Here is a 26435-nt window from a genome sequence, read left to right on the forward strand (position 1 = left end):
TGGGAACTGAGCACAGCATCTTTTTCATTCATTCATTCACTCACTCACTCAGATTTTTATCTTGCCCTTATTACTTTATAAGTACCGTATTTTTCGGAGTATTAGACGCACCTTTTTCCCTCAAAAAAGAGGCCGAAAATCTGGGTGCATCTTGTACATTGAAGACAGCATTTTGTGCCTCCTGAAACCCCACCCCCTTCACCAAAATGGCTGTGCAGAGCTTTTAGGAGCCTTGCAGAGTGCTCCGAGGGGCTGAGGAGAGCAAAAAAGAATGAAAAACGGCCTCTTTTTCACTCTAAAGCCTCCTAAAGACTATGCATGCCCTTTTTTTGACAAAAAATGGCCTGTTTTGGGGGGAAATGTGCCATTTTTGGGAGGTCTGCAGAGTGCAAAAACTTTTTTTTTTTAATTTGCCTCTTCAAAACCTTGGTGCGTCTTCTACTCCGAAAAATATGGTAACTCGAGGCAGTGAACATACATAATACTCCTTCCTCCTCCTATTTTCTTTGCAACAGCCACCCTGTGAGGTGAGTTGGGCTGAGAGAGAGAGGAACGGGCCAAAAAACACCCAGCTGGCTTCCATGCCTAAACTGGAAGTAGAACGCACTGCCTCTTAGTCATTGGCCCAAAGTCATCTGGCATTTTTTTTGAACTTAGGGTGGGACTAGAATTCACTGTCTTCTGAAGATTAGTCTGGCTAGCTTTTGTACCGAAGACGGAACTTGAACTCACAGTCACCTGGTTTCTACGCCAGCATGTTAAGCACTACACCAAACTTACTCTCTCTCTATAGTAGGGGTCTCAGACCCAAGGCCTGCGGGCTGGATGGGGCCCACGAGGTGCTTAGATCTGGCCTGCGGGACTGCCCTAGAAACAGTGAAAATTGGCCCATAGTGCCTCTGACAGTGAAAATGGAGCTGGGAAGGGCCACGCACAGCCCTCGCGACCTCCATTTTCACTGGCAGAGGGTTGCAGGAGGCTGTTGCAACCGTAAATGGAGCTTGGAAGCCCGCTTTCACTGGTAGAGCGCTCAGGTCACCACGAGTGACGTCAAGCTGGCCATGCCCACTCTGGCCACGCCCATCCCGGCTTTCTGAGGTCAAATACAACCCTGATGAGACCCTCAATAAAATTGAGTTTGACACCCCTGTTCTATAGTATCTATAGTTGTTAACTATCCTTTTAACTTTCTTCAATCCATTCTAAGGGAAACATGTTCCCAAAACAACTTTTACACATCACCCATAGAAGAGAAGCTGAGGGTTGAATTGGGGGGGGGGGGCTTGGTGCTCTTTAAGCTCGGTTATTTCCTTGCAGACATTTCATTACTCAACTAGGTAACATCATCATGCTTAGAAGGGAGTGAGTTTTTCTTTCAGTTGCAAGTGTCTTGTCAGTGTTGATGGGAGTGTCTTGATGGGAGTGTTTTTGGTGGACTGTACCTCAAGCGGGGTAAATCACCAATAGAAACCAAATTCAAACAAAAACTCTGTATAAAAAAGTTAAGTTCCTTCTTCAACTTAATAAAAGCACCTTTAATTTCACTGCCTGATCCAAGGAAGACTTTCTTCCCTAATTCTGGGTGCCCCAACTGTTAAGCACTGCAGTGGCCCAGTGGTTAGAGTACAGTACTGCAGGCTACTTCTGCTGCCTGCCGGCTGCCTGCAATTTGGCAGTTCAGATCTCACCAGGCTCAAGGTTGACTCATCCTTCCGAGGACCCTGATTGCTGGGGAAAATAGGCTGACTCTGTAAAGCGCTTTAGAGAGGGCTGTAAAGCCCTGTGAAGCGGTATATAAGTCTAAGTGCTGTTGCTGTTGCTATTGCTACAGGGCCAGGATGGGAGGTCTACTCCTGAATAAAATGCCTTATTTTTTTCCCCCTCCTTCCTTTTCTGGCGTTAAAAGACGTTGTCCCAGCAGCTGAGTGAGGAAGAGCTTGCAGAGGGAAGACTTTATCCTGCACTTTCCAACATCAGAGAAGTGTCTGTTAACATAGCTATAAAGGTAAGGACCTATTTCAGAACAACCCCCCTACCCCCCCCCCCAAAATACAGATAGTCTTCAACTTACGACCACAATTGAGCCCTAAATTTCTGTTGCTAAGTGGGAGCGTTGCTAAGTGATTTGCCCCATTTTACGACCTTTCTTGCCACAGTTGTGAAGTGAAATCACTGCAGTTGTTAAGTCAGTAAAACAGTTGTTAAGTGAAGCTGGCTTCCCCATTCCCTTTCCTTGCACTGGAAAAAGTGACCTGTGACCCTTTTCACACTTACGACCATTGCAGCTTCCCCGTGGTCACGGGATCAAAATTCAGCCACTTGGCAACTGACTCATATTTACGACGGCTGCAGTGTCCGAGGGTCACATGATCATCTCTTGCGACCTTCTGACAAGCAACGTCAATGGGGAAGCCAGATTCACTTAACAAACCGTGTGTCCGGCCTGCAGCCATCTTTTCTTTTGGACCTTTGGCCTGCCACACTTTCTATTATTCTACTATGCATTTTCTATTGTAGGAAAATGGGAAGTGGGCTTGTACGGAGTTAGATGCTATGTAGCCATAACAAAATTCTTTCTAGAAAGCCAAGGTCATCCTTTGTCTTTGCACTTCTGCACCTGACCGGAACTGGATGGGTGGAACTGCCAGCAAGGCAGTGGGGGATTGGACCATGTGATGGACTTGTGGGGGGGGGGCAAGATCTTGAACTTTCAACTGGGTGGGGAAAACCGGGAAGCTTTCAGATTCAAGGTTTCCCAGATGTGGCAACATGGCTCTCTTAATAAATTGGAGCTTTGAGCAACACTTTGCCTTGGACTCTGATTTACTTTTGGATGCTATTTGGAACCCTGACACCGTGTTACTAACTTAGCCACTGCAGTGATTCGTTTAACCCCTGTGGCAAGAAAGGTCGTAAAACGGGGTGAAACTCACTGACTTGTCTCACTCAGCAACAGAAATTTTGGGCTCCATTGTGGCTGTACGCCGAGGGCTACCTGCAATATAAACTTTCCTTGTTCTTCCGTAGGTCATGGAATATTTGTATGCCAATCACATGGCGTTCTATTACCCAGAGCCAGCAGACAAAACTCAGCACATACGATCCAGAATCTGGACTTCGGAGTATGAATCCTTTCTCCCAGATTTGTATGACTGTCCAGTGTCTACAAGCTACTCATCGGACACCAGGCGTGTTTGAAATGATCTACTGGGAACCCTTTTCCAGAACCACATTCGAAGTAGGACCGCTGAAGACCTAAAACTTTCTTTTTGTGCTAAATATGACGGAACTGGGCGCATAACCGACAATGGGTTTACTCCCTCGGTTGGCCTTCCTCTCTACTGAGGCGCATTCCTTTGGACGCTTGGGTTGTCTGCAAGAGAAATGAAATGTAATATGTTTTCTATTCTCCCCGGGAAGCTAATTGAACAAATAAGGGAAAACCCTTAATTCTTTTTTTAAAACTTTTGTTACTGGTCTGCTGTGTGATTAAGGTTTTTCTGTACTGTCTCATTGATGGCTGTAAGCTGCATGGGTTTACATCAAATACCAAATTGAGAAGAGATGTTAGTAAGTCAAGGAAAGAGATTTGGCCTAGCCTGCCTTCTTCCTTCCTTCCTTCCTTCCTTCCTTCCTTCCTTCCTTCCTTCCTTCCTTCCTTCCTTCCTTCCTTCCTTCCCTCCCTCCCTCCCTCCCTCCCTCCCTCCTCCCTCCCTCCCTCCATCTCTCTCCCTTTTCCTCCTTCCCTCTTTCCTTCCCTCCCTCCTCCTTTCCTTCCTTCCCTCCCTCCTTCCCTTTCTTCCCTCCCTCCCTCCTTCCTGCCTTCGTTTCCTCCCTCCTGTCTTTCTTTCCCTCCCTCCATCCTTCATTCCCTCCCTCCTTCCTTCATTCCTTCCTTCCCACCTCCTTTCCTTCCTTTATTCCTTCTCTCCCTCCCTCCTTCCTTTCTTCCCTCTCTTCTTCCTTCCCTCCTTCCTTCCTTCCCTCCCTCCCTCTCTCCCTTCCTTCTCCTTCCCTCCCTTCCTTCTCCTTTTTCACAGGAGAAGCATCCAGAAATGCTCTCTTCCCTTTGTAGTCTACAAAAACAAATAAATAAAAAAATCCCAACCCCACACCCCTAAATCTTCATTCTGCTGGAAGCATAAACTGATGACCAAATCACTCCATCCCTCTTTATACTGGTTCTGTCTTTCTGCCAACCTCGGGGGCTCCTTGGTAACTGCCCTCCGCGCTGATTTTTGTAGCATGGATCGCACGAAGCCAGATTTACCGCAAGGAGAGGCTTTTCCCGCTCCCCTTACAGGGTGGATTGAAACGTACAGCTCTGTATTTCTTAGCTCTATGTTTTCTTCCTCTCTGGGAAATATCAATCGTGACCGGTGCACAATGCTGCCATCTCCTGGATCTGTGTGTGTATGTCTATACGTGCTGATATTCCGCACTTGGATAAGTCAGCTTTGATAGTGGCACTTGCTGCATATCACTTCCCTGACATTTGTTAAACAGATGGGCTATTTCAAGTTTTTGTTTTGTTTTTGTTCTTCGCGTTTAAACTGCGACACTCCTTAACTTCATGATGGCTGCTTTCCTCGCAGGTCTCCGTCCCTCTGGATCTAATAATTGGGAGGGAATGTGTGCTTCATTGCACCCCATCCTATGCCCTAAAACTAATGTTTCTCAACCTTAATTATTTTAAGATGTGCGAACTTCTATCCCAGAATCCCCCAGCCAGCCTGCCTTAAAACAGGCAAGATTGAGAAACATCGCCCTAACAAAAAAAAGGCAGACGTCGCTCCAATTAAAAAATAATAATTTCTTTTTATCTCCAGATAACCCAAAGGTGCTTTTTTAAGGCGGCAACCGGACTTTCTTCTTTTGTCTTTTTCCCTTCTTGTCCAAGAAGCTTCTTCAGCTCCGACTGGATAGCGGTGAATGGAAGGATTTATATTCCTTGGCAGACAGCTCGTAATCTGCATTTTTTTAGAGGGTCGTTGAAGCACTTCGAGGTTTACCTGAGGTCTTCAGGGTCGCCCTGAGTGGTGCTCCTGGTCCCTGCAGCCTGCAATTTGGATGAGAAGCAAAAAAATAAGAAAGTCCAGTTGCCACCTGAAAAAGCACCTTTGGGACAACCATGACCTGGATGACTGAGAATGACTCTACAGATCTCCAGGTAACCTCGGTTTGTGACACGCATATTATATATGTCAGATCTGGGATCTTTTTTTTTAACCATTTATTTATTTATTTATTTGTCCGGTTGCCTTGCTCTGTTTCTGGGAACCTGTTAATGATATAAAAGCTGCCCTCTCTGATAAGTCAATCTTCCATTCGCCTATCCAGTAAATTAAAAAAAAAAGAAACGTCGATAGTAATAGCATCTCCATTTCCTCCCAGTTCAATTCTATAGGCTGCGCTGTCTGCTAGGGAAGCGAAGCCAGTTGGATACGATAGCGCAGCCGGGGGTGGGGAGGGGAAGTGTACATTGTTTGACATTTTATTTTGTCTTATTCATCGGGGAATGCAAGAGTGCCGAGCGAACGTCTCTGAGGGAAATGCCACTGCAGCGTTTTACTTGAAATGATAACAAAGGGAGATGGTCTCAAAATGTCACTGCTTTCCCGCGATTAAATCCCTTCGCTGTCTCTCAGAAACGATGGTTGAGCGAGAGGATTTCCCTGTGGGTGTTTGACGTATTCCTACCATCTTTTCACCATCATTGGAAGTCTTTTTTCATACATTGTGCCTCTTAAAGTAAGAACTGGCCCAGTCAGGGGTGGGCTGCTGGGGGTTCGCACGGGTTCGGGCGATCCTCCAGCTAGGATTCTTCCCAGTTCAGCGAACCCCCCCAAATGCCACCCCTGGCTTAGCTCACCCATCCCCTCCCATGGAGTCTCCACGCGGTCTGTTCATCATGCGAGGTAAATGCAGGGCCCGCACAGAGGCGGAACAATGGGCCTACCAGAGGTTCCGGAAGTCCAGAAACAGGTCTGTTTCTGGCCTCTGGAGGGCTTCTGGAGCCTGGGGGAAGCAGATTTTGACCTTCCAGAGGTTTGAGGAAAGCCTCCAGAGCCTGTGGAAGGTGGAAAATGGGCCTACTGGAAGTTCTGGAAGTCCGGAAACAGGCCAGTTTCCGGCCTCCGGAGCCCAGTGAAGCAGTTTTTGTCCTCCCAGAGGCTCGAAAAAAGCCTCTGGAGCCTGGGGAGGGCAAAAATGCCCCCCCTCCCGGTGTGGTGCAGGAGGCCAACTAGGCCACGCCCACCATGGCCATGCCCACCCAGCAACAGGGCCGCTAACCTGTTGCTGCAATTTTTGAAGCCCACCCCTGGGCTCAGTGCTGTCTTTTTTCTGACAGCAGGATGGATTTTCATATTAATTTGGCACCTGGAACATTCTCAGACTGAGATTGCATCTAGATTCAATTTAGAATTGTCGTTTCAGCACACCTAGGACAGCAGCTTGAGGAAGACTAGGGGAGAACTTCTCAATTCAACTCTGTGGGATAACTATTGGGAAACATTACAACTTTGTTTTATTGTGCCTGACTACAATATTTTGTATAGACATTTACCTGGATCACAGGGTTTGTTCCCCCCCCCCCTCAGTTTGGTGAATTGGGAAAGGACTAGAGTGATGTCACGCTGTCTTGTCTGTCTTGTTTTTTTTAGAAAAGTGTCATGTGCAATGTTTGTTTGTTTGTTTCCCTTTTCTGTATAATGTAAAAATATCAGTGAAACTCTGCCATTTTATCTAGGGCGCTTCAAAGGTTGCCTTATGTTAGCTGTACCTGCCCAAAGGGATGGTGTCTATTTGTAATTTAAGAAAACATGAAGAAATAATATGGGTGACTTGGTTACCCAACTTTTAACATTCTTAGAAGACCTTATCTGAGAAATAATTGGGAAAGAATATTCTTGAATATTCCGCTTCCAGAGGTCTTTTGCTCGATTCTCCCCCTGCTTTCATGGTTTTGCAATCATGTACTTGTGGAAGATAGTTGGCCGCTCTCATGAAAACATTTCCTAGTAGTCCAAGAAATGAATATGGGTTGTGTAGTTGACCAGTGCCTGGGTAAACTATATGGGCTCATATTGTCCCTCAGGATAGCACATATGATTTGGATAAATTTATAATGACTTTCTACTTGGGAGTGGGAATTTATACTAGAAAGCCCTGGCAGTATTTGCTAGACTGCACAACTCCGTATGAATTCAAGCAAAATAATATTTTATCCCATATCTATCTACAAAGTTCTGAGTTGGGTTGTCTCGGTTTGGACTGCGCCACTGACAGTGCTGGTCCTGGGATTTTTAAGAATCAAAGCCCAAATCATCTAAAGGAGGTTGAAATTTTAAGAAAGGCCCTGAATGCCTCAATGCTCAAAATAACTTTAGCAAAAGATATCTGTGGTGTTTAATTGGCATAATTGGCTTCAAACATGTAGTATGCAATCAGTCTATAGCGGTGCTTCTCATCCTTGTCAACTTTTAAGTCACATGGACTTCAACTCCCAGAATCCCCCAGCTATGCAGAAGTCTGGGAGTTAAAGTCCATAGGTCTTAAAAGTAGCCAAGGATGAGATGAATTGCTGCATATATTATGTATTGTATGTAGTTGGTTGAATTTCAGTAAAGTACGCGATTTAAATAGTAAGAGAAATCTGCTTTGAACTGTTCATTCCAGTCCCACATGCTGTAGATTATTATTATTATTACTAATTATTAAGTAGGAGGGGTCTTCAAATTCCAAATGCTCAGAAACAAAAGCCGTAGATTATTATTATTATTATTACTAATTATTAAGTAGGAGGGGTCTTCAAATTCCAAATGCTCAGAAACAAAAGCCGTATATTATTATTATTATTATTATTATTATTACTAATTATTAAGTAGGAGGGGTCTTCAAATTCCAAATGCTCAGAAACAAATGTCATGTGTATGTATGTTAGAGGTTTTTCATTTTAATCACAGTTTTCTGTTTTTAATCACAAGATTCTCTTTAGGGCACTTATCCTTGTATGAGCTTCTTTTTAGTCAAATTTGTAATAATACATTTTTATTGTAAGCTGCTCAGAGTCACTCAGGTGAGATTGGCAGTATAAAAATGTAATAAATAAAATAATAATAATTTTATGGACAAATATCCTCTTTCTCTCCACACATACACAGCCCCCAATTTGGATAGAGGTACTGTAATTTACAAAATAGCATAATATGACTTTGAGGAAACCTGATGAATAAAATGCCAAATTCTGCATTTTTTTTCTCCTTTGGAAAAAATTTGTGCCGTTTAAAAGTGTTTTTAATTGAAAACATGTTCCCTTGTAAATGTATTGCCATTTTTTAAAAAATAGACATCCTGTCTATTCCATTCAGTTGATTTTATTTTGCTCGGGCCTCAAACGTCGTTTCATTTTTACCACTTTTCTACTTACTTATTCCCGTTAATTTTGATTCTTTTTAAAATGATGACAACTGGCGGTGCAAGTTGCTTTTAACTTTCAACAGTTGTGTTGAATGATTCCTCTCGAGACCTCTTTATGAGTAGGATGGAAAATGAATGCTATTCCGAAGGAAGGGAATTTTTTTTTCTTTTTAAAGGTCACAATTTGGATTTTTGAATCCAAGAAGCTGGGTGGAGTTGGAGAGGAACTTAGCCGACTAGTAAACTTGGTTTAAGTCTCTTTTAGCATCATTATATCTAGTTCAGTGAAGAACTTGTTCATACAAGTTGGAAATCAATAAGGCCCTCTTTGGAAAGTTCCTGCTATGTCTCTTGGAATTGGCTTTAATTTGAGGGCATAGAAGAAAAAGGGACCTGTTTCTTATAGGCCAGTGTTCCTTTACCTTAGTCACTTGAAGGTAGGTGGACTTCAACTCCCAGAATTCCCCAGCTGGATAGCTGGGGAATACTGGGAGTTGAAGTCCACCTACCTTCAAGTGGCTAAGGTAAAGGAACACTATTATAGGTGAATAAAGACAAATAAGGATAGTGCTTCAAATCTCTTGCTTATAATCTTGAAAACCTGATCAGGGAATAATGACATTCTGGTTAATAACCGATTAAGTAACATGTAGATTCCATTCTATTACATAAAACATTTTCCTTCTGCTGCAGCCGAATGACTGTAATTTTGAGAATGTGACTTCATGGATGCAGGAGCCCCTTGGAGGAGAATTTAAAGCAAATTATGCCGCCTTGGGGAGCATTTCTCCCAATTCTCAGGATCTAAATCCCCCCCCCCCCCATATTGTTTATTGCAAAGGGAGTCTTTGGGGAAAAAAACACTGTGTTTGTAAGCTACAAATGTTTTGATAATGTTGTAATTGCACCAAGAGACAAGCTGTGGTTTTGTCTATTTTCATAGTAAAAGCTTTTCTTTTGTTGCCTACAGTTATGTGTGCTGTTTTTTTTCTTTTCTTTTTGCTGAGTTGCACAAAAGCCTCTTCTCATCTACAGCAAGCACACCTGCCGGGGTTGATGGGCTACGTAGTCCAACAGCTCTGGATAACCCAAAGTTAGGAAGAAGTTGCATTAGTAGAAATTCTTGATAGCTGTTAGGCTTCTGATATTGCCATACCCTGGATCAACATGACGTAAAGGATAAAAGTAAAGGTAAAGATTCCCCTCACACATATTGCTAGTCGTTCCCAACTCTAGGGGGTGGTGATCATCTCCGTTTCAAAGCCAAAGAGCCAGCGCTGTCCGAAGATGTCTCCGTGGTCATGTGGCCGGCATGACTAAATGGCAAAGGTGCACAGAATGTTGTTACTTTCCCTCCAAAGGTGGTTCCTATTTTTCTACTTGCATTTTTTCATGCTTTCGAACTGCTAGGTTGGCAGAAGCTGGGACAAGTAACGGGAGCTCACTCCGTTACATGGCGCTAGGGATTCAAACCGCCGAACTGCCAATCTTTCTGATTGACTAGCTCAGCGTCTGAGCCACTGAGCCACTGCGTCCCTAAGTAAAGTATAGTGAAGCCTAAGTGGATATGGCAGAGAAAGGTACGCAGGTAGTCCTCAACTTATAACAGTTCATTTAGTGACTGTTCAAAATTACGCCACTGAAAGACGTGACTTATGACTGTTTTTCACGCAACTGTTGCATCATCCTTATGTGGATCAACATTCACTCTTGGCAACTGACTCATATTTGTGACGGTTGCAGTGTCCCGGAGTCCTGTAATCACCTTTTCTCACCACCTGATAAGCAAAGTCAACGGGGAAGTCCAATTCACTTAACAACCATGTTACTCACTTAAGAATTGCAGTGATTCACAACTACAGCAAGAAAGGTCATAAAATGGAGCCAAACTCATTTCACAAGCTCTCACTTAACAGCAGAAATTTGGGGCTCAGTTGTGGCCATAAGCCGAGGACTATCTCTACATGCCCAGTGTTATCAGTCCCGATGACCATGAAAAGGGCCTTTGCTGTACAGCAGGGGTGTCCAAACTTGGGAACTTTAAGACTTGTGGACTTCAACTCCCAGAATTCCCCAGCCAGCGTGGCTGGCTGGGGAATTCTGGGAGTTGAAGTCCACAAGTCTTAAAGTTCCCAAGTTTGGACACCCCTGCTGTACAGATAGTCTTAAATTTAAGACCAGAATTGGGGCTAGAATTCCTATTGCCAAGCCAGGCGATTTTAAAGGAGTCTCACCGAATTTAAGGATCTTTTTGCCTCCGTTGTTCAGTCAATCACTGCAGGTATTAAATGAATTATTCAGCCATTAATTAAATCTAGCTTTCCCCATTAACTTTGCTTGTTGGAAACCATCTGGGAAGGTCTCAATGGTGATCACATGTCTCCTGGGATGCTGCAACCCTCTTAATACATGCCAGTTGCCAAGCACCCAAAATTTGATCATGGAATCATGGGTTGCTGTGACAATCCTCAGAAGACCAAGCGGAAGTCACTTTTTTCAGTGCCTCTATAACTTTGAATGGACACTAAATGGTTATAAGTTGAGGAGTACGCTACCTGTTGCCTCTTGATGCGGGTGAAGAAGGAGAGTGCAAAAGTTGGCTTGAAACTCAACATTAAGAAAACTTAAGATCATGGCATCTGGCCTTCTCAATTCCTGGCAAATAGATGGGGAAGAAATAGAGATAGTGACAGATTTTACTTTCCTGGGCTCCAAGATCACCGCAGATGGGGACTGCAGCCGAGAAATTAAAAGACGCTTGCTCCTGGGGAGGAAAGCTATGGCAAATCTAGACGAGCATACTAAAAAGCAGAGACATCACCCTGCCAACAAAAGGGCGTATAGTCAAGACTATGGTTTTCCCAGTTGCAATGGATGGCTGTGAAAATTGGACCGTAAGAAAGGATGAGTGCCAAAGAATGGAGGCCTTTGAACTCTGGTGCTGGAGAAGACTCCTGTGAGTCCCTTGGACTCCAAGGCAATCAAACCGGTCAGTCCTAGAGGAGGTCAACCCTGACTGCTCTTTAGAAGGCCAGATCCTGAAGAGGAAATCCAAATACTTTGGCCACCTAATGAGAAGGAAGGACTCACTGGAGAAGAGCCTAATGCTGGGAAAGATGGAGGGCAAAAGAAGAAGGGGACGACAAGAGAATGAGGTGGCTGGATGGAGTCACCGAAGCAGTCGGCATGAGCTTAAATGGACTCCAGAGGATGATAGAGAACAGGAAGGCCTGGAGGAAAGTTGTCCATGGGGTCGGGATGGGTCGGACATGACTTCGCAGCTAACAACTCTACCTGTATCTCTGCTGTAGTTCCAATTTTTGCAGTCCTGATAAAGTAGCCTTATGTGCGTTTCCCAAACTGACCCAATTTCAAATGTGGACTTCAACTCCCAGAATGCCCTAGCCAGCATGGCCATTGCTGAGCATTCTGGGAGTTGAAATCCACACATCTCAAAATTGCCAAGGTTGGGAAATGCTACCATAGCTTAAGATGCTGCCATTCTTAAAGAAAAGGCAGCTAAATGGGTACTAGTGAGAATATAGCACCATTAAATTTATATCCTTTTCCCACTCAAAATGGTGCTCAAGAGAAAACTGAAATACATGTAAGTTATATTGCTGATTATAAAACCTTGTCAGGAATAACAAGAGCACCAAGGAGATTTAAACCAATTTTAACGATTTACCTCATGGCAGCAGCAGTAGAATTTTATTATGCCTTTATAATAAGACAATTCAGACAATAATACACTAATCATTCCCTCATAATTTGAGCTTCTAACTAAAAGGTACATGGCATGTAATATTAGCTGCTGTTTCTTCAAAGTCACAGGTAAAAATTTAAAGTCTCATGCCCAGCCAAAAGCAGAAATTCAAATCTTTTTTTTTTCATTTAAACCCCCATTGCAATTTGAATTGGAAACGGGTACTTATTTTTCTAATATTCCCTGCTATTATTGGAACCAAAGGGCCTTCCGACTACATAACTGTTTCACTTCATTTTCATGGTCTTAGCTAATTTTGTAGGCTGTTTTTTGAGTCCTAAGCTTGGTTGACTCTTGCTGGGTGATGATATAATGAAAGGGCTTTGGGATTCCTATTATGGTTCTGCCTGGAGGTAGATAGTTGTTATGTAGAATAGACTGGTTCAGGCCTTAATGGCCCATTGACAAAGGTGGGGGGGGGGAAGGAAGCTGCAGGGAGCTACTTTGTCTTTAAAACATTTTTCTGCTTTTCTCATCCAGGGAAATATAATATTCTGCCTTTTTAATATTTCCTAAAATATTTCATTTTTCTAGGAGAGGTAGGGCTGGGTGCTAACTTCCTACACTTCTTAACATTTTACCAAAGGTTAACTAACAAGAACAGAGGTTAGAATTTCAAAAGAATTTACAGAGATAATAAAAATTTGCATTGAAAATATCGCAAGATGGACAAACTAATCATTTTGTTATTTTATGATCAATATTAATATGTTTATTAAGATTACGAGTATGATTATTGTTGCACCTTGATTTAAGATTAAGTATGCCCAGACAACACACTGTTCGGATAAGCTATGGAATTTTTTTATGTTTTTAATGAAAAAATATACCAATAAAACATATATTTAAAAAAAAACTGGAAAAGAATGCTAGGAGACTTTATTTATTTATTAATTTTGCTCCTCTGAACTAACGTGGCCAACGTAAACAAGCTGGAGCTTCTCCCATTCTTCCCAACTCCCTTTCTTGGTCTGGCCAGAAGAGACTCGGAATTTTACAAAGTCTGAGTAAGGAGACTCGGGTGGATCCGAATTCATGTTGAGTTCAGTTGGCGATACAGCTGTTGAGCCTGGGTGAGTTTCTACTTCCGCTGGTGTTTCACCTCTTCACACGTGGATCTGCGCGCTTACCGGGGCTTGGCTGCAAGCAAACTCGAGTCGGCGGCCCGGGAATTCAACCAGAATAGAGCTGAAAGGGACCTTGGAGGTCTTCTAATCCGGCCCCCTACTCAAGCAGGACATCCTATAGCATTTCAGAACGGAGAGAGAGGGGGTAAAAACGGAGCCGTCGCCAACTTTCGGCGAGCTTTCCCACGCGCTCTCCCGGGGGGGGGGGATTTTGCAAGATGTATTGCTTATTCCTCCTATCGACCCCTTCCCTTCCTACAGCCCCCCCCCAAGACTTCCCTACTCCCACCCACTTTGGGGAGTGGAAGTGGGAAGAGAAAGCTCTCGCGGACTAAAGGAGCCCAGCGTCTTTTCCATCCCTTTATTTCTTAAAAGGAATAGGAGGGGGCAATCTCCCCCCCACCCCGTATATCCCCCCTCCCGCCTCTTCTTTTTCCGCCCCCCCCCCCCAAATGGGCTGGTTAGTTATATGTTGCATTTGGATCTGGTTGCGTTGCTGGGTATTAATTAAAGGGACAGGATCCCGCCAGAGCAAGGGAGAAAAATAATAATCACGTCCCATCGTTTCTTCTCTTCCTAGCTACACAACATGCAACCAAGCTCAGCTCTCTCTCTCTCTCTCTCTCTCTCTCTCTCTCTCTCTCTTTCTTTCCTCCCATCTCGCAAACGCCTCAACCCCGGAATCTGAATTGCTATGGTCCCCCCCCCCCCTTTTTTTTTAAATTAAGCGCCGGACTTGAACGGTGGTGGAGCCTGTTTTCCTGGCCGGTGGATTATTTTTCCTTTTGCTGCGTTTCTACATACGGTTTGGGCCAGGGGTCTCCAAGCTTGGCAACTTTAGGCCTGGCGGACTTAAACTCCCAGAATTCCCCAGCCAGTTAGCTGGGGAATTCTGGGAGTTGAAGTCCGCCAAGCTTAAAGTTGCCAAGCTTGGAGACTCCTGGTTTAGATGTTGCTGGTGTATGGAGAGCACCGGTGGGTAGAAAGCAGTATTGATTGCAGCAAGTATGTATTATATATGTATGTATGAATGCATTCATTCATTCATTGTTTTAATTCATTAGAAGAGAGTGAGAAAAAGAAAAATGCACTGATTGCAGCGGGTGGTTATTTATTTATTTATTTATTTATTTATTTATTTATTTATTTATTGTTTTAATTCATTAGAAGAAGTGGGTAAGAAAAGGAAAAATGCATTGATTGCAGCGACTGGTTATTTATTTATTGTTTTATTGTTTTAATTCATTAGAAGAAGAGGGCGAGTAAAGGAAAAAAAAATACTACTACTACTAAGCCATGAAAACTCTATGCCTCTTTGGTATGTAGGGAAGCTGGGCTTACTTAGAGAGTCCGAGTCAGGTTGCAACGAGTTAGCACTTTATAAGTCAGTTTTACTGGTACTGTAGGAGACCAAAAAAAGAACAGAGGCGTAAAAGCTGGAATGCAAGCTGTCCCCGACTTCCGGCCACAATTGAATCAGTTGCCCAGCGTCTGAATGTTGATCTTGTGACAATGGGGATGCTGTAATGGTCATGTAAGGGTGAAAAGCGGTCAAAAGTCACCTTTTTTCAGTGCCGTTGTAACTTTGAACAGTTGCCAAACACAGTTTTAAGGTGAGGAATATTTGTATCATGGTTGATATTGAAACTTTATTAAGGGATGCCTCACAACTGAAACGGCAAGGTACATTTGTTAAGAATATTATTTGGCTGAGTGTAACGTGTGATTGGATATACCGTATTTATCGGTGTATAACACGCACAGGCGTATAACACGCACCTTCATTTTAAGAGGGAAATTTCAGGGAAAAAATTTAAATTTCAAATAAAGAACTTTGAAGCAAAATAAGGGTAGCTCAGAACTTTTTTAAATTAACTTTTAGTCGGGAGTCCGGGGAGAGGAGAGACGGCTCATCCATTCTCTCCTCCTCTCACCCACACCCCGCTGTCTAAAGCGCTTCCTTTCGCCCGCCCGAGCTCTTCCGCGGGCGAAAGAAAGCGTTTTAGTCGGGTGTCGGGGAGAGGAGAGATGGCTCATCCATTCTCTCCTCCTCTCACCCACACCCCGTTGTCTAAAGCGCTTCCTTTCGCCCGCCCGAGCTCTTCCGCGGGCGAAAGAAAGCGTTTTAGTCGGGTGTCGGGGAGAGGAGAGATGGCTCATCCATTCTCTCCTCTCGCCCACACCCCGCTGAGTAAAACGCTTCCTTTCGCCCGCATGAGCTCTTCCACGGGCGAAAGAAAGCGTTTTAGTCGGGTGTCCGGGGAGAGGAGAGAATATTCAGTCAGTCTCTTCTCCTCATGTCACTGCGGTACTTGTTAATACTGTAAAAAGATGGCTTCTTAACATTATATCGGCGTATAACATGCATACATCATTTGCCCCCTATTTTTCGGGGGGAAAGTGCGTGTTATACGCCGATAAATACGGTAAGTATTTTATTTCTCGCTGAAAATGTTCCTGGGATGTCTTACACAAGATTAAGTGGAATAATAAAATAAAAATGTAATCCACACTTACTATCTAAATGACAGGTTTTTCCAATCTTGTGTTTTCCAGTTCAGGGTTTAATTTCTGTAATTCACAAGGGACGTGGTGGCTCACTGGCTAAGACGCTGAGCTTGTTGATCAAAAAAGTCAGCAGTTCAGAGGTTCGAATCCCTAGCGCCGCATAGCGGAGTGAGCTCCCGTTACTTGTCTCAGCTTCTGCCAACCTAGCAGTTTGAAAGCATGTAAAATGCAAGTAGAAAAATAGGAACCACTTTTGTTGGGAAGGTAACAGCGTTCCGTGCGCCTTCGGCATTTAGTCATGCCAGCCACATGACCACAGAGAGATCTTTGGACAGCACCGGCTCTTCGGCTTTGAAACAGAAATGAGCACCACCCCCTAGAGTCGGGAATGACTAGTACATATATGCAAATAAGGTAGAGGTAAATGCCTTTACCTTATTTTATTCCTAGCTGAAAATGTTCCTTGAATGACTTACACAAGATCAAATAGAATAATAAAATAAAAATGTAATCCACACTTACTATCTAAATGACAGATTTTTCCAATCCTGTGTTTTTCAGTTCAGGGTTTATTTTCCATAATTCACAACCTTTAGCCACAGTGGCTGCAAATTAGAGATGAACCCCCAGGAATCTGGTGGAGGCTGCAGTGTGAAAAAACAGGTGTTTTTTTTAAAAAAAAGAGATAGAAGAATAAAGTGGGAAACAGTTAATTCTTAAATTCATATATAAAATTAAATTCGGAAGTACAATTAAGTCTTTCCTTTTAACATCTAGTATTTTATTTAAAAGTTTTGACATCTAGTAGTTTTGTTTAAAAAATAAAGTCAGGAGACCTCATCCAGATCTAATGTCCAGGTATTTTTCTTTTCTTTTAGTTATCCTTGTGCCTTTGAGAAAAATGTCCATGGATGTAACCTTCCTGGGCACAGGGGCTGCGTATCCGTCTCCAACGAGGGGGGCCTCGGCTACGGTAATCCGTTTTGAAGGAGAATGCTGGCTGTTTGATTGCGGCGAGGGAACGCAGACGCAATTTATGAAAAGTAATCTGAAAGCAGGTGAGTTGAGTTGTAGAGGTTACAAATAACTTTCCAGATTCTAGGAGAAGTTGCAATTCGGGTCATTTGCAGAATTAGAAAATGATTTTTTTTCCCCCTTAGGCAAATCCTGGGAAACACTATGATGGAAAGGTAGCCCTTGACTTATAATCAGGGCTCTTTTGTCCCACAACGGTCCTTACTTTGTTGATTCATAAGACTGACAGCTTTGTTCATTTGCAGGATTTCCCATACTCAGGCCCAACCTCTTTTGTCTGCTTTAAGTGCCATTTTTCTTTTGTTTTCTTAATCACGCAGTTCCTTCTTACCTACCGTATTTTTGGGAGTATAAGACGCATCTTTTTCCCCCCAAAAGAGGGTGAAAATCTGGGTGTGTCTTATACACCGAATACAGCACTTTTGGCCTACCGAAACCCCGCCCCCCTTTGCAAAAATGGCCATGCATAACATTTAGGAGGCTTCCAGAGTGCTCCTGGGGGCGGGGGGCAGGGGCAAAATCGAGCAAAATCCGGGCCGTTTTCGCTTGTTTTTGCCCCCCTCCCGCCCCCAGGAGCACTCTATAAGCCTCCCAAAACTGTGCATGGCCCCCTTTTTTTGCCAAAAACGAGGTGTGCAGAAGGTTTGGGAGCCTGCAGAACGTAAAACCTTGTTTTAAAAAAATTACCTCTCCACAATCATGGTGCACCTTATACTCTGGTGCGTCTTATACTCCAAAAATTATGGTATCTCCTGAAGGGATCTTTTAGACAAGATTCCTGACTATCCATCCTGCATCATCTTTAGGTATGACAGCCTAGGCCTAGTCTCACCAGCAGGGGTGAAATCTATTTACCTTTGCTACCAGTTTGCAAATCTGAGCGCGTACGGGTCGCCTCTGTACATGCGCAGGACCTTCTGTGTATGCGCAGAGCGTCAAAAATGGACGTGATGACGTCTGGGCGGTGGGCGGAGCCTGCTACCGAGCGCATCTGCAATAGAACAGCGAGGGGGGAATCCTCTGGGCCACCCAATTTATATTAGCTAGAAAGCAGGAAATCCGACAATTCAAGCTAATATAAATAGTGCATCACAGCTGATCGTCAGAAATACCGGTTCGCCTGAACCGGTAGCATTTTTTAACTACCGGTTTGGGCAAACCGGTCCGAACTGGTAGCATTTCACCCCTGCTCACCAGGTAACCTACTCTGTGCTAAGGCAGCGGTCCCCAACCTTTGCGGAGCTGTGGTGGCAGTGGTGGTGACAGGGGGAGAGGAGATAGTTTTGTGTATGTGCGTACCGCTTGCGCAAATGCAGCTTTGTGAGCACGCTTGCTCACCACTTGGGGGGCACAGTTCCCAATGTGCTGTGTCCCACTACCAGGCCTTGGCCCGGGGGTTGGGGACTGTGCTAAAGTATTATGCTAAAATTGAGTCTGTTGTCTGCACCTCTATAACTGTCTGGTTTGGTTCTGCAACCCAACAAGACAGACACAGACTTCAGAGGAGAATTAGAACTGCAGAAAAAACAATTACTGCCAATCTGCCTTCCATTGAGGACTTGTACACTGCACAAGTCAAAAAGAGGGTTGTGGAAATATTTACAGACCCCTCGCATCCTGGACATAAATTGTTTCAACTCCTATCCTCAAAACGACGATATAGGGAACTGCACACCAAGACAACTAGACACAAGAACAGTTTTTCCCTGAACAGCATCCCTCTGCTAAACAAATAATTCCCTCAACACTGTCAAACTGTTTACTAGGTTTGCATTACTATTATTATTAATCTTCTCATCATTCCTATCCCTCATCTCCTCCCACTTATGACTGTAGGACTGTAACTTTGTTGCTTGTATCCTTACGATTTATATTGATTTTTTCCTAGTATGATTTGATTGCTTATTTGTACCTTATGATTATCATTAAGTGTTGTACCTTATGATCCATGACAAATGTATCTTTTCTTTTATGTACACTGAGAGCATATGAACCAAAGACAAATTCCTTGTGTGTCCAATCACACTTAGCCAATAAAGAATTCTATTCTATTCTATGCTATGCTATTTCTATTTCTGTTCTAAATAAAGTAGGCAGCTGAGTGAGATCAGCTTTAGGACTTCCTTCTAAGTCCTTGTTCTGCTGCCTTTATCTACCGTTTGTTTTTAATTTTCGATGCTATCAATCTTACGTTGTTAGGAAAGATTACCAAGATTTTTATAACTCACCTGCACGGGGACCACTTCTTTGGCCTTCCTGGATTGTTGTGTACAATCAGCCTGCAGTGTAGTCCAGACGCCAACAAGTTGCCGGTGGATATTTATGGACCCCTTGGGCTAAAGGATTTTCTCCAGAGAACCATGGTGCTTTCCCGATCCCAGCTGGTTTTCCCTTACGTGGTCCACGAACTGGTTCCCACACCCAACCAGTGCCCTGAAGAAGAATGGAGTGACGCGTTTTCCGAGAAGCGAGATGAAGGCAGCTCTCCAGAGCCAGCAGGAGACGTTATCTGTCTGAATCCTGCAGACGACTCGTACTTCTTGGTGGACGTTGGGCCGGTCGTGATGAAGGCTTTCCGATTGTTTCACCGTATACCTTCCTTTGGGTTTCTGGTGGAAGAGAAGCCGCGGACTGGCAAACTCAACGCACAGAAATTGAAGGAATTAGGTAGGAGTGCATCCAGCTCTGCCGAGTACTAATACTAACCAGGCAATCCTGACTTACAACCGTTCATTTAGTGACCGTTGAAAGTTACAGAGGCACTGGCAAAAGTAACGTATGACCGTGTTAAATTTAAATTTGCCGACAAATTAGTATAGCTAATTCTAGCTAGTATAGGGACTAGTATAGCTATGCCATGTGTGTGTGTGTGTGTGTGTGTGTGTGTGTGTGTATACATACATACATATGCACAAGCATGCATACATACACGCACATACAGAGAATAGGTCTGCAATGGGAGTTGAAGTCCACCAGTCTTAAAGCTGTCAAGTTTGAACACCCCTGGGGGTTTTTTTCTAAAGGGTTAGGGGTGCAAGGGTCTCGTAACTTGACAGCTTTAAGACTTGCACACTTCAATGCCAGAATTCCTGAGCCAACATGACTGGAAGAGGAATTCTGGGAGTTGAAGTCCACCAGTCTTAAAGCTGTCAAATTTGAACACCCCTGGGGGTTTTTTCTAAAGGGTTAGGGGTGCAAGGGTCTTGTAACTTGACAGCTTTAAGACTTGCGTGCTTCAAATGCCAGAGTTTCTGAGCCAACATTTTGGTTGCTAAGCAAGAGTGATGTTAAGTGAGTTTCACCACATTTTACAAGTTGGCCACGCCCACCCAGTCACATGGCTGGCAAGCCACTCCCACTCAGTCACATGGCTGGCAAGCCACTCCCACAAAGCAGGCCACACCTACAGAAGAGGTTCTAAAAATTTTTGAAACCCACCACTGATTCAGATACATGGAGTATATTATCAGTACACATATCTGTAATTAAAACCACCCCACGTAATAGGTCAGTACAGGGAATCCTCATTAGTGACCACAATTGGGACTGGCAAGTTGGTTGTTAAGTGAAACCGTCACTAAGTGAAACCATGACGGTGCTTATAATCTGATTCCAGTTTTCCTTTGCTTTACAGACCTGCAAAAGTTGTATACGTGAGAGTTGGTCACAGTTACTTTTTCATCGCTGTTGTGACTGCAAATAGTTGCTAAATGAGGCAGTCGCTAAACGAGGACTACCCTTATTATTCTACTCTGGGTGAAATTGAAAAGAGAGATTTTCAGTTCTTTTTCTGTATCACCAGCTCAACTAGACCGAAATTCTGCAGCACTTCTGGTGATATCACATGCGTGACTATGACACATAGCTTGGTGACTAATAGCTTTCCGAGCAGATGAAATGTACAATTTGTACTTGAAATTATTTTCTCTTCTCCCAGCCGCAAAAAATTACTAAAATGTTCAAAAAGGGATACTAGGAGGAAGAGAAAAGATTGTGGGTGAGGTGAAAGTCGATGCAATACTGAGATGGGCGGTATATAAATGTAATAATAAATAAAATAAGAAATGAGCGAGAAAAATGGTTTAGATTTCAGGTGCACCGTTTCAAACACAACCATTCATAAGGTCTAGAAATTTGATCGCTTTAAAAGGGGACGGTTGGTGCAATTTAGGGGCATGGAATTATTGTGCCGGAGGTCATTTTTTAAAATGAAAAATAAAGTGCACAAAAGTTAATTTTCTTCCTGTTCTTGAATTCCTAGGAATTCTGCCCGGTCCCTTATATGGGAAATTGAAAGAAGGTGTTCCGATTACTCTGGAAAATGGGACGACCGTTTCTCCGACGGACGTCTTAGAAAGTCCTTTTCCCGGAAGAAAAATTTGTGTTTTGGGGGATTGTTCGGGTGTGGTTGGGGACGGGGTGACGTCGCTTTGCTCTGAGGCCGATATCCTGATTCACGAAGCCACCCTGGATGACAGCCAGATGGACAAAGCCAAAGAACGCGGCCACAGCACGCCGAAAATGGCCGCCGAGTTTGCTAAGCTTTGCAAAGCGAAGAAACTGGTCCTGTCTCATTTTAGCCAAAGATATAAGCCCGTGAATCAGATAGGGGAAGGAGACGCAGATGTTACAGAGCTGAAAAAGCAAGCCGAGATGGTTATGAACGGAGAAGAAGTGGTGCTGGCCGAGGATTTCATGACAATTAGTGTTCCAGTTAAAAAACCAAAATAGGAGCGTTGGGCAACAAGACGGAAATTAATTGGCGGGTGTGCAAAAACTTTCCAGCTGTGACTTGTCTTTCAGGTGTCTTTCCAAGGCGATCCCTTGGAAGGGACCGAAGGAAGTCAGGTTTGAATTAGGATGGGCCTCTTTCTATGAACATCTGTTCTTTATTGCGTCCAATATTTCCGATGCATTTGTAATGTTGACACGGGTTTAAATGTGCTTTGCGTGCTAGGCCTCTCGCTGCAAGGGGAAAGCCTTCCTGGTGAGGCAAACTCTCTTGTGTGTTTCAGCTACGTGAAATCGAGGACCTCATGAAAGAAGGCTGCACTTTTTTTTAAACGCTTAGGAATAAATTCGGGATTTTAGTGTAAGGGATTCAATTTACGCCCACAACTATGCCAGGGGGACTCTGTGGATTCCTGCCACAGTGATAGGCTTCACGGGGCCTCGCTCTTATCTCGTAGAGCTTGAGGATGGTCGGAATTGGAGAAGCATGTTGACCAACTCTGTGGCCGCCTCTTCAACTCCACTCTTAGGCAGCCAGAGGTAACTCCTGCACGAGTTAGCCAAAGCCCTACCCAAAGGGAGCACGGAGTCACTCCTTCCATAGCCAACTCAAACCTGAAGACACCGGGATACTCATCTACTTGTGTTGCAGGCCTGCAGCGAGCTCCGAGCGAACCAGCTCTAGAAGCTCCAGCCGCGGCCTGTGAAGAGCTTCCACCAAGTGGAGCTGCAGAGCCAACAGGTTCGTCCGACCTGTCCAAAGAACACCCTCCAACTGAACTGCGCAGGTCTGGCAGAGCTACCCAAAAGCCCGCCTACCTGCGTGACTACGTCACCAGTCGGATGATTCCATCTAAGAGGGGAGGGGTGTTAGATATTAGCAACTGTTATAGTAGTTTCCACCAAGGTCCTCTGTTCCGGCGGGAACAGAGATTCAATCTCATTGGTCGAAGGGTCTGACAGCTCCCTATAAAAGGGCTGCTGTCAGACTGAACCTTCGCTGGGTTGTACATACTTGTTATGTTACAATAAAGAGCTGTTGTTGCCCTTAGCCTGAGTGTGCCTTTCCATTACCCGATCTAACAGGTTGTTAAGCAAATCTGGCTTCGCCCTTGACTTTTGCTTGTCAGAGGGTCGCAAAAGGGAATCACATGACCTCTGGGACACAGCAACGGTTGTAAATATGAAACAACTGCCAACCATCTGAATTTTAATTACCGTATTTTTTGGAGTATAAGACACACCTTCCCCCCCCTAAGAGCATGGAAATGGTGGTGCGTCTTATACACTGAATACAGCCATTTTTGGCCTTCTGAAGCCCCCCCCCCCATTTTTTTGCAAAACAATGGGCTGTTTTTTTGCCTTCCCTCAGCCCCCAGCAGCCCTCTGCAGGCTTCAGGGTGCTGAGGAAAGGCAAAAACTTTTTTTTTCTTACTTATCTCTTCGAAATCTTGGTGCGTCTTATACACCAGTGCGTCTTATTGTCTGACAAATACGGTACATGATTATGGAGCTGCTGCAGGGGTCGTTTACTGAAAAATGGTCGTGTCACATTTTTCAGTGCCATTGTAATTTTGAACGGTCATTAAACCATTCCATTAGCAATGGAAATTTTGGGCTCAATTGCGGGGCGTAAGTCAAGGACTATCTGAGAAATGATGCTGAATACATTGTAATACTGGCTGGTCCTCTGAAGTTAACTGCTGTTGTAGCACCCCCGTGTTCATCGGCAGCCTGCCCACATTTACAACTGCAGCATGTGCTTCAACTCCCAGTACCTGGCTATTGCCACACTTCTGGCTGCTCGCCACTCCACCACGGCTCCCCTAAATCTGCTGCCCCCTACTGGCCCCAGGTGACTTTCACATTCTTCCTCTGCTGCTGCTGAGTGCCAGGATGAGGCAGCTGCTGGCTCTTGTGAGCCATGTTGAAGTCCATACAATTTAAAATTCCTGAGGTTAAGAAACGCTGGTCTATGTTAATTATTTGCAGTCTTATTTCCAGGGTTTCTGGCAAGTTATTGCACCTTTTGATACAATTGGATGAATATAGAAATAATGTAAATTCTTGCTTCTTGCTTGCTGTTTTCAATATCTGCTCTCTTTTAATAAATAAACATCAAACTGTATTCTTGTTAGCTGATCTTAGGGCTGTGGATTGAGAGAGTGAGTGGGAGATTGATGAATGCAAACTCAGTTGAAACTTGGGTAAGTTTCCCAAATGATAAAATGAGGACTTGAGAGAGAGAGAGAATATAGGTGGGGCCAACATGAAGGAGACTGGATTTGTTCAAAGATCAGATAACTTGGGGTTAGAGTTGATGCAATCCAGATGTGGCGACTTAACTAATTTCAGAAATAAACACTACTGAAAACCAGTTGTGGTTTTGAAACGCTTTGGTAAGCAGTTTTGGTGTGCTGTGTGCTGTGTGTGTGGCAAGAAGGGCAGTATTAGTCATTAAGGTGGGTGTTTTCACTCCCTGGGGCACTGGAGTTCATTTACTGGCACAGCAAAAGAGCTTTGAGGAATCTGGAGACACATTGTGAAATGTGGTTTATCCTCTTTTAGAATAACCTGTTCTTGCCTTTTTTATTCTTCCATCCAAGGGCATCCAGGAGTTAAAACTGCCTCTACACTGCTGTGGTCCCACCTTCACTCAAATGCCCTTGATCTGATTTTATACTCGGCAAACACAAGAGGTACAAAGGTCAAATCTTTCCCATATAAATAGAGTGTGATTTGGATGGAAGAAGATTCCAACTACAGATACCCCTGGATTTAAAATCACTCATTTCAGTGACCATTCAAAGTTAGCAATGGCACTGTGACAAGTGACATGACCATTTTTCACACCTATAATCATTTCAGCATCCCCACAGTTGCATGATCAAAATTCAAAGACTTGGCAACTGGCTCATATTTATGACGGTTGCATGTCTTGGAGTCATGCGATGACCTTTGGCGACCTTCTGATTGACAAAATCAATGGGAAAGCCACTTAACAATCGTTTTATTTACTAAGCAACTGCAGTGATTCATTTAATTAGGGCAAGGAACGTGGTAAAGTGGAGCAAAACTCACTTAGCAACTATTTTGCTTAGCAATGGAAATTTTGCATTCAATTGTCATAAATTGAAGATTACCTGTATGTCCCGTGTCCCATTTTTAAGTAGCAGGAACTGAATTTATCCAAGTTTTCCTGTTGTTCTGTGCTGGGAGCCAAATAAAATTTCTTGTAATAATCATGGAAGTTCTGTCTTTTCTCCTTAACAGTAAGGGCTAAACAGTCATCCATTTTGATACAGATGTTGGGGGACCACTTTTTCAATTGTCCTCTTAGAATTCTGAACTCTGAAATTTTTTTAAAAAATTGTCACAGGCATTTTTCATTTGCCTTTTAATTGGTCTGGCAAGAGAAAAAACCTGGAGGGATTTTGCACCTCTTGAAAAATTTGCAGTCTTCTTACAGGAGGCATCCAGACAACGGTGAGAAAATAAATGAGAAAAATAAGAAAAAAAAATAAGTAAGAAAAATAAGTGGCACATGTATTTAATAAATAATAAGTACATATTACGTTGCTTTTGTCCTTTTCGTGTTTTGCTTTTAATTTTCTTCTGCTTACGTGAGAGCAAACAAAAGTAAACAGCAAAACTGCAGTGTAGCAGATGAGAAATCTGAGTGTACTTGTAGTAAAAAAAACTACATAGTCCTCGACTTACAACAATTCAATTAGTGACCATTTGAAATCACAAGGGCACTGAAAAAAGTGACTTATGACCATTTTTCACACTTATGACCATTGGAGCAGCATCATGGTCATGTGATTTACACCCAGATGCTTTGCAACTGATTCGTAGTTATGACAGTGCAGAGTCCTGGGGTTATGTGATCCCCTTTGGTGACTTTCTGACAAGCAAAGTCACTGGGGAAGCCAGTTACACTCAACAGCAGTGTTACTAATTTAACAATTGCAGTGATTCACTTAACAAATGGGACAAGAGTCATAAAATGGGGCTCAATTGTGGTCGTAAGTTGAGGACTAACTACTGTACATGAACAGATAATTTTTGCTTATTTCTGGATATCTTCCAGTTCGAAAAAGCTTGGAAGGATGGGAGGATGCTTTTTGCTTGAGACCCCAAAGGTTTACCAACAGAGTAGTGTTTTTTCCTCTTTAGCAACTTTTTAAAAGCTATCTGTACTTCCAGCTCCCAGAATCCCCCGTCCTCAACTTGCCCTTATGGATAGAAAGCACTTTATAGTGTAACGTTCCATCAAAGATCTGCTTTTCAGGAGCTGACCATTCATTCAGAAAACGCAGGCAACTCAAACGTGACCTGGTTCTCCTTTGTGGATTGGATGATAGCTGCCGTTCATTTTGACCGTGAGAATGCTTAACTCAGTTTAACAGATTTTAAGAGAGTTAGAAAAGGAACCTTATAGGTCATCTAATCCAATCCACCACCACCCCAAAGCAGGGGACCCTACACCATTTCTGACAGATGGCCTTCCAGTCTCTTCTTGAAAGCCTCCAGTGATGAAGCTCCCACAACATCTGGAGGCAGCTTCTGTTCCATGGGTTGATTGTTCTCACTGTCAGAAAAATTATCTTTATTTCCAGTTTGTGGAAAGTTGATGCAAAACGTGAAGACCCCAGGAAACACCTTTTTGATCTGGTGGGCAGCAAAATGTTGGTGGGAATGGAGCAAAAACACACTGCCAGAAATGGAGGTGGGGCACAGGCAGGTGCTGGGAGATGAGTGGGGGAAACCAGGCACCCCATTTTTTCCCAATTCACTCCTCCAGATTTTGTCCCAGATGTTCCAATTCTGCTCAGCCTGGTGGA

General features: G+C 43.7%; 2 protein-coding genes across 3 annotated transcripts in view; both read left to right on the plus strand.

Annotated features, from left to right (window-relative positions):
* ME2 (malic enzyme 2) overlaps nt 1–8129 on the plus strand; it is a 53398-nt gene extending 45269 nt beyond the window's left edge. For both annotated transcript variants that reach the window (XM_081942541.1, XM_081942540.1), the window contains exons 15-16: nt 1907–2005; nt 3028–8129. In XM_081942541.1, the coding sequence (XP_081798667.1) occupies nt 1907–2005; nt 3028–3198 (270 nt within the window). In that variant the 3' untranslated portion in view covers nt 3199–8129. The remainder of the gene's footprint in view (nt 1–1906; nt 2006–3027) is intronic.
* Nucleotides 8130–14591: 6462 nt separating this feature from the next.
* ELAC1 (elaC ribonuclease Z 1) lies at nt 14592–24948 on the plus strand. Its single transcript, XM_081942650.1, has 4 exons — nt 14592–14632; nt 16701–16880; nt 19057–19524; nt 21119–24948. Exons 1-4 carry the CDS (start codon nt 14611–14613, stop codon nt 21586–21588), a joined length of 1140 nt encoding a protein of 379 aa, XP_081798776.1. The 5' UTR covers nt 14592–14610; the 3' UTR covers nt 21589–24948.
* The last annotated feature ends 1487 nt before the right edge of the window (nt 24949–26435 follow it).

The sequence above is a fragment of the Natrix helvetica genome (assembly GCF_964273705.1).
Source record: "Natrix helvetica genome assembly, chromosome: 2".
NCBI lineage: Eukaryota > Metazoa > Chordata > Lepidosauria > Squamata > Natricidae > Natrix > Natrix helvetica.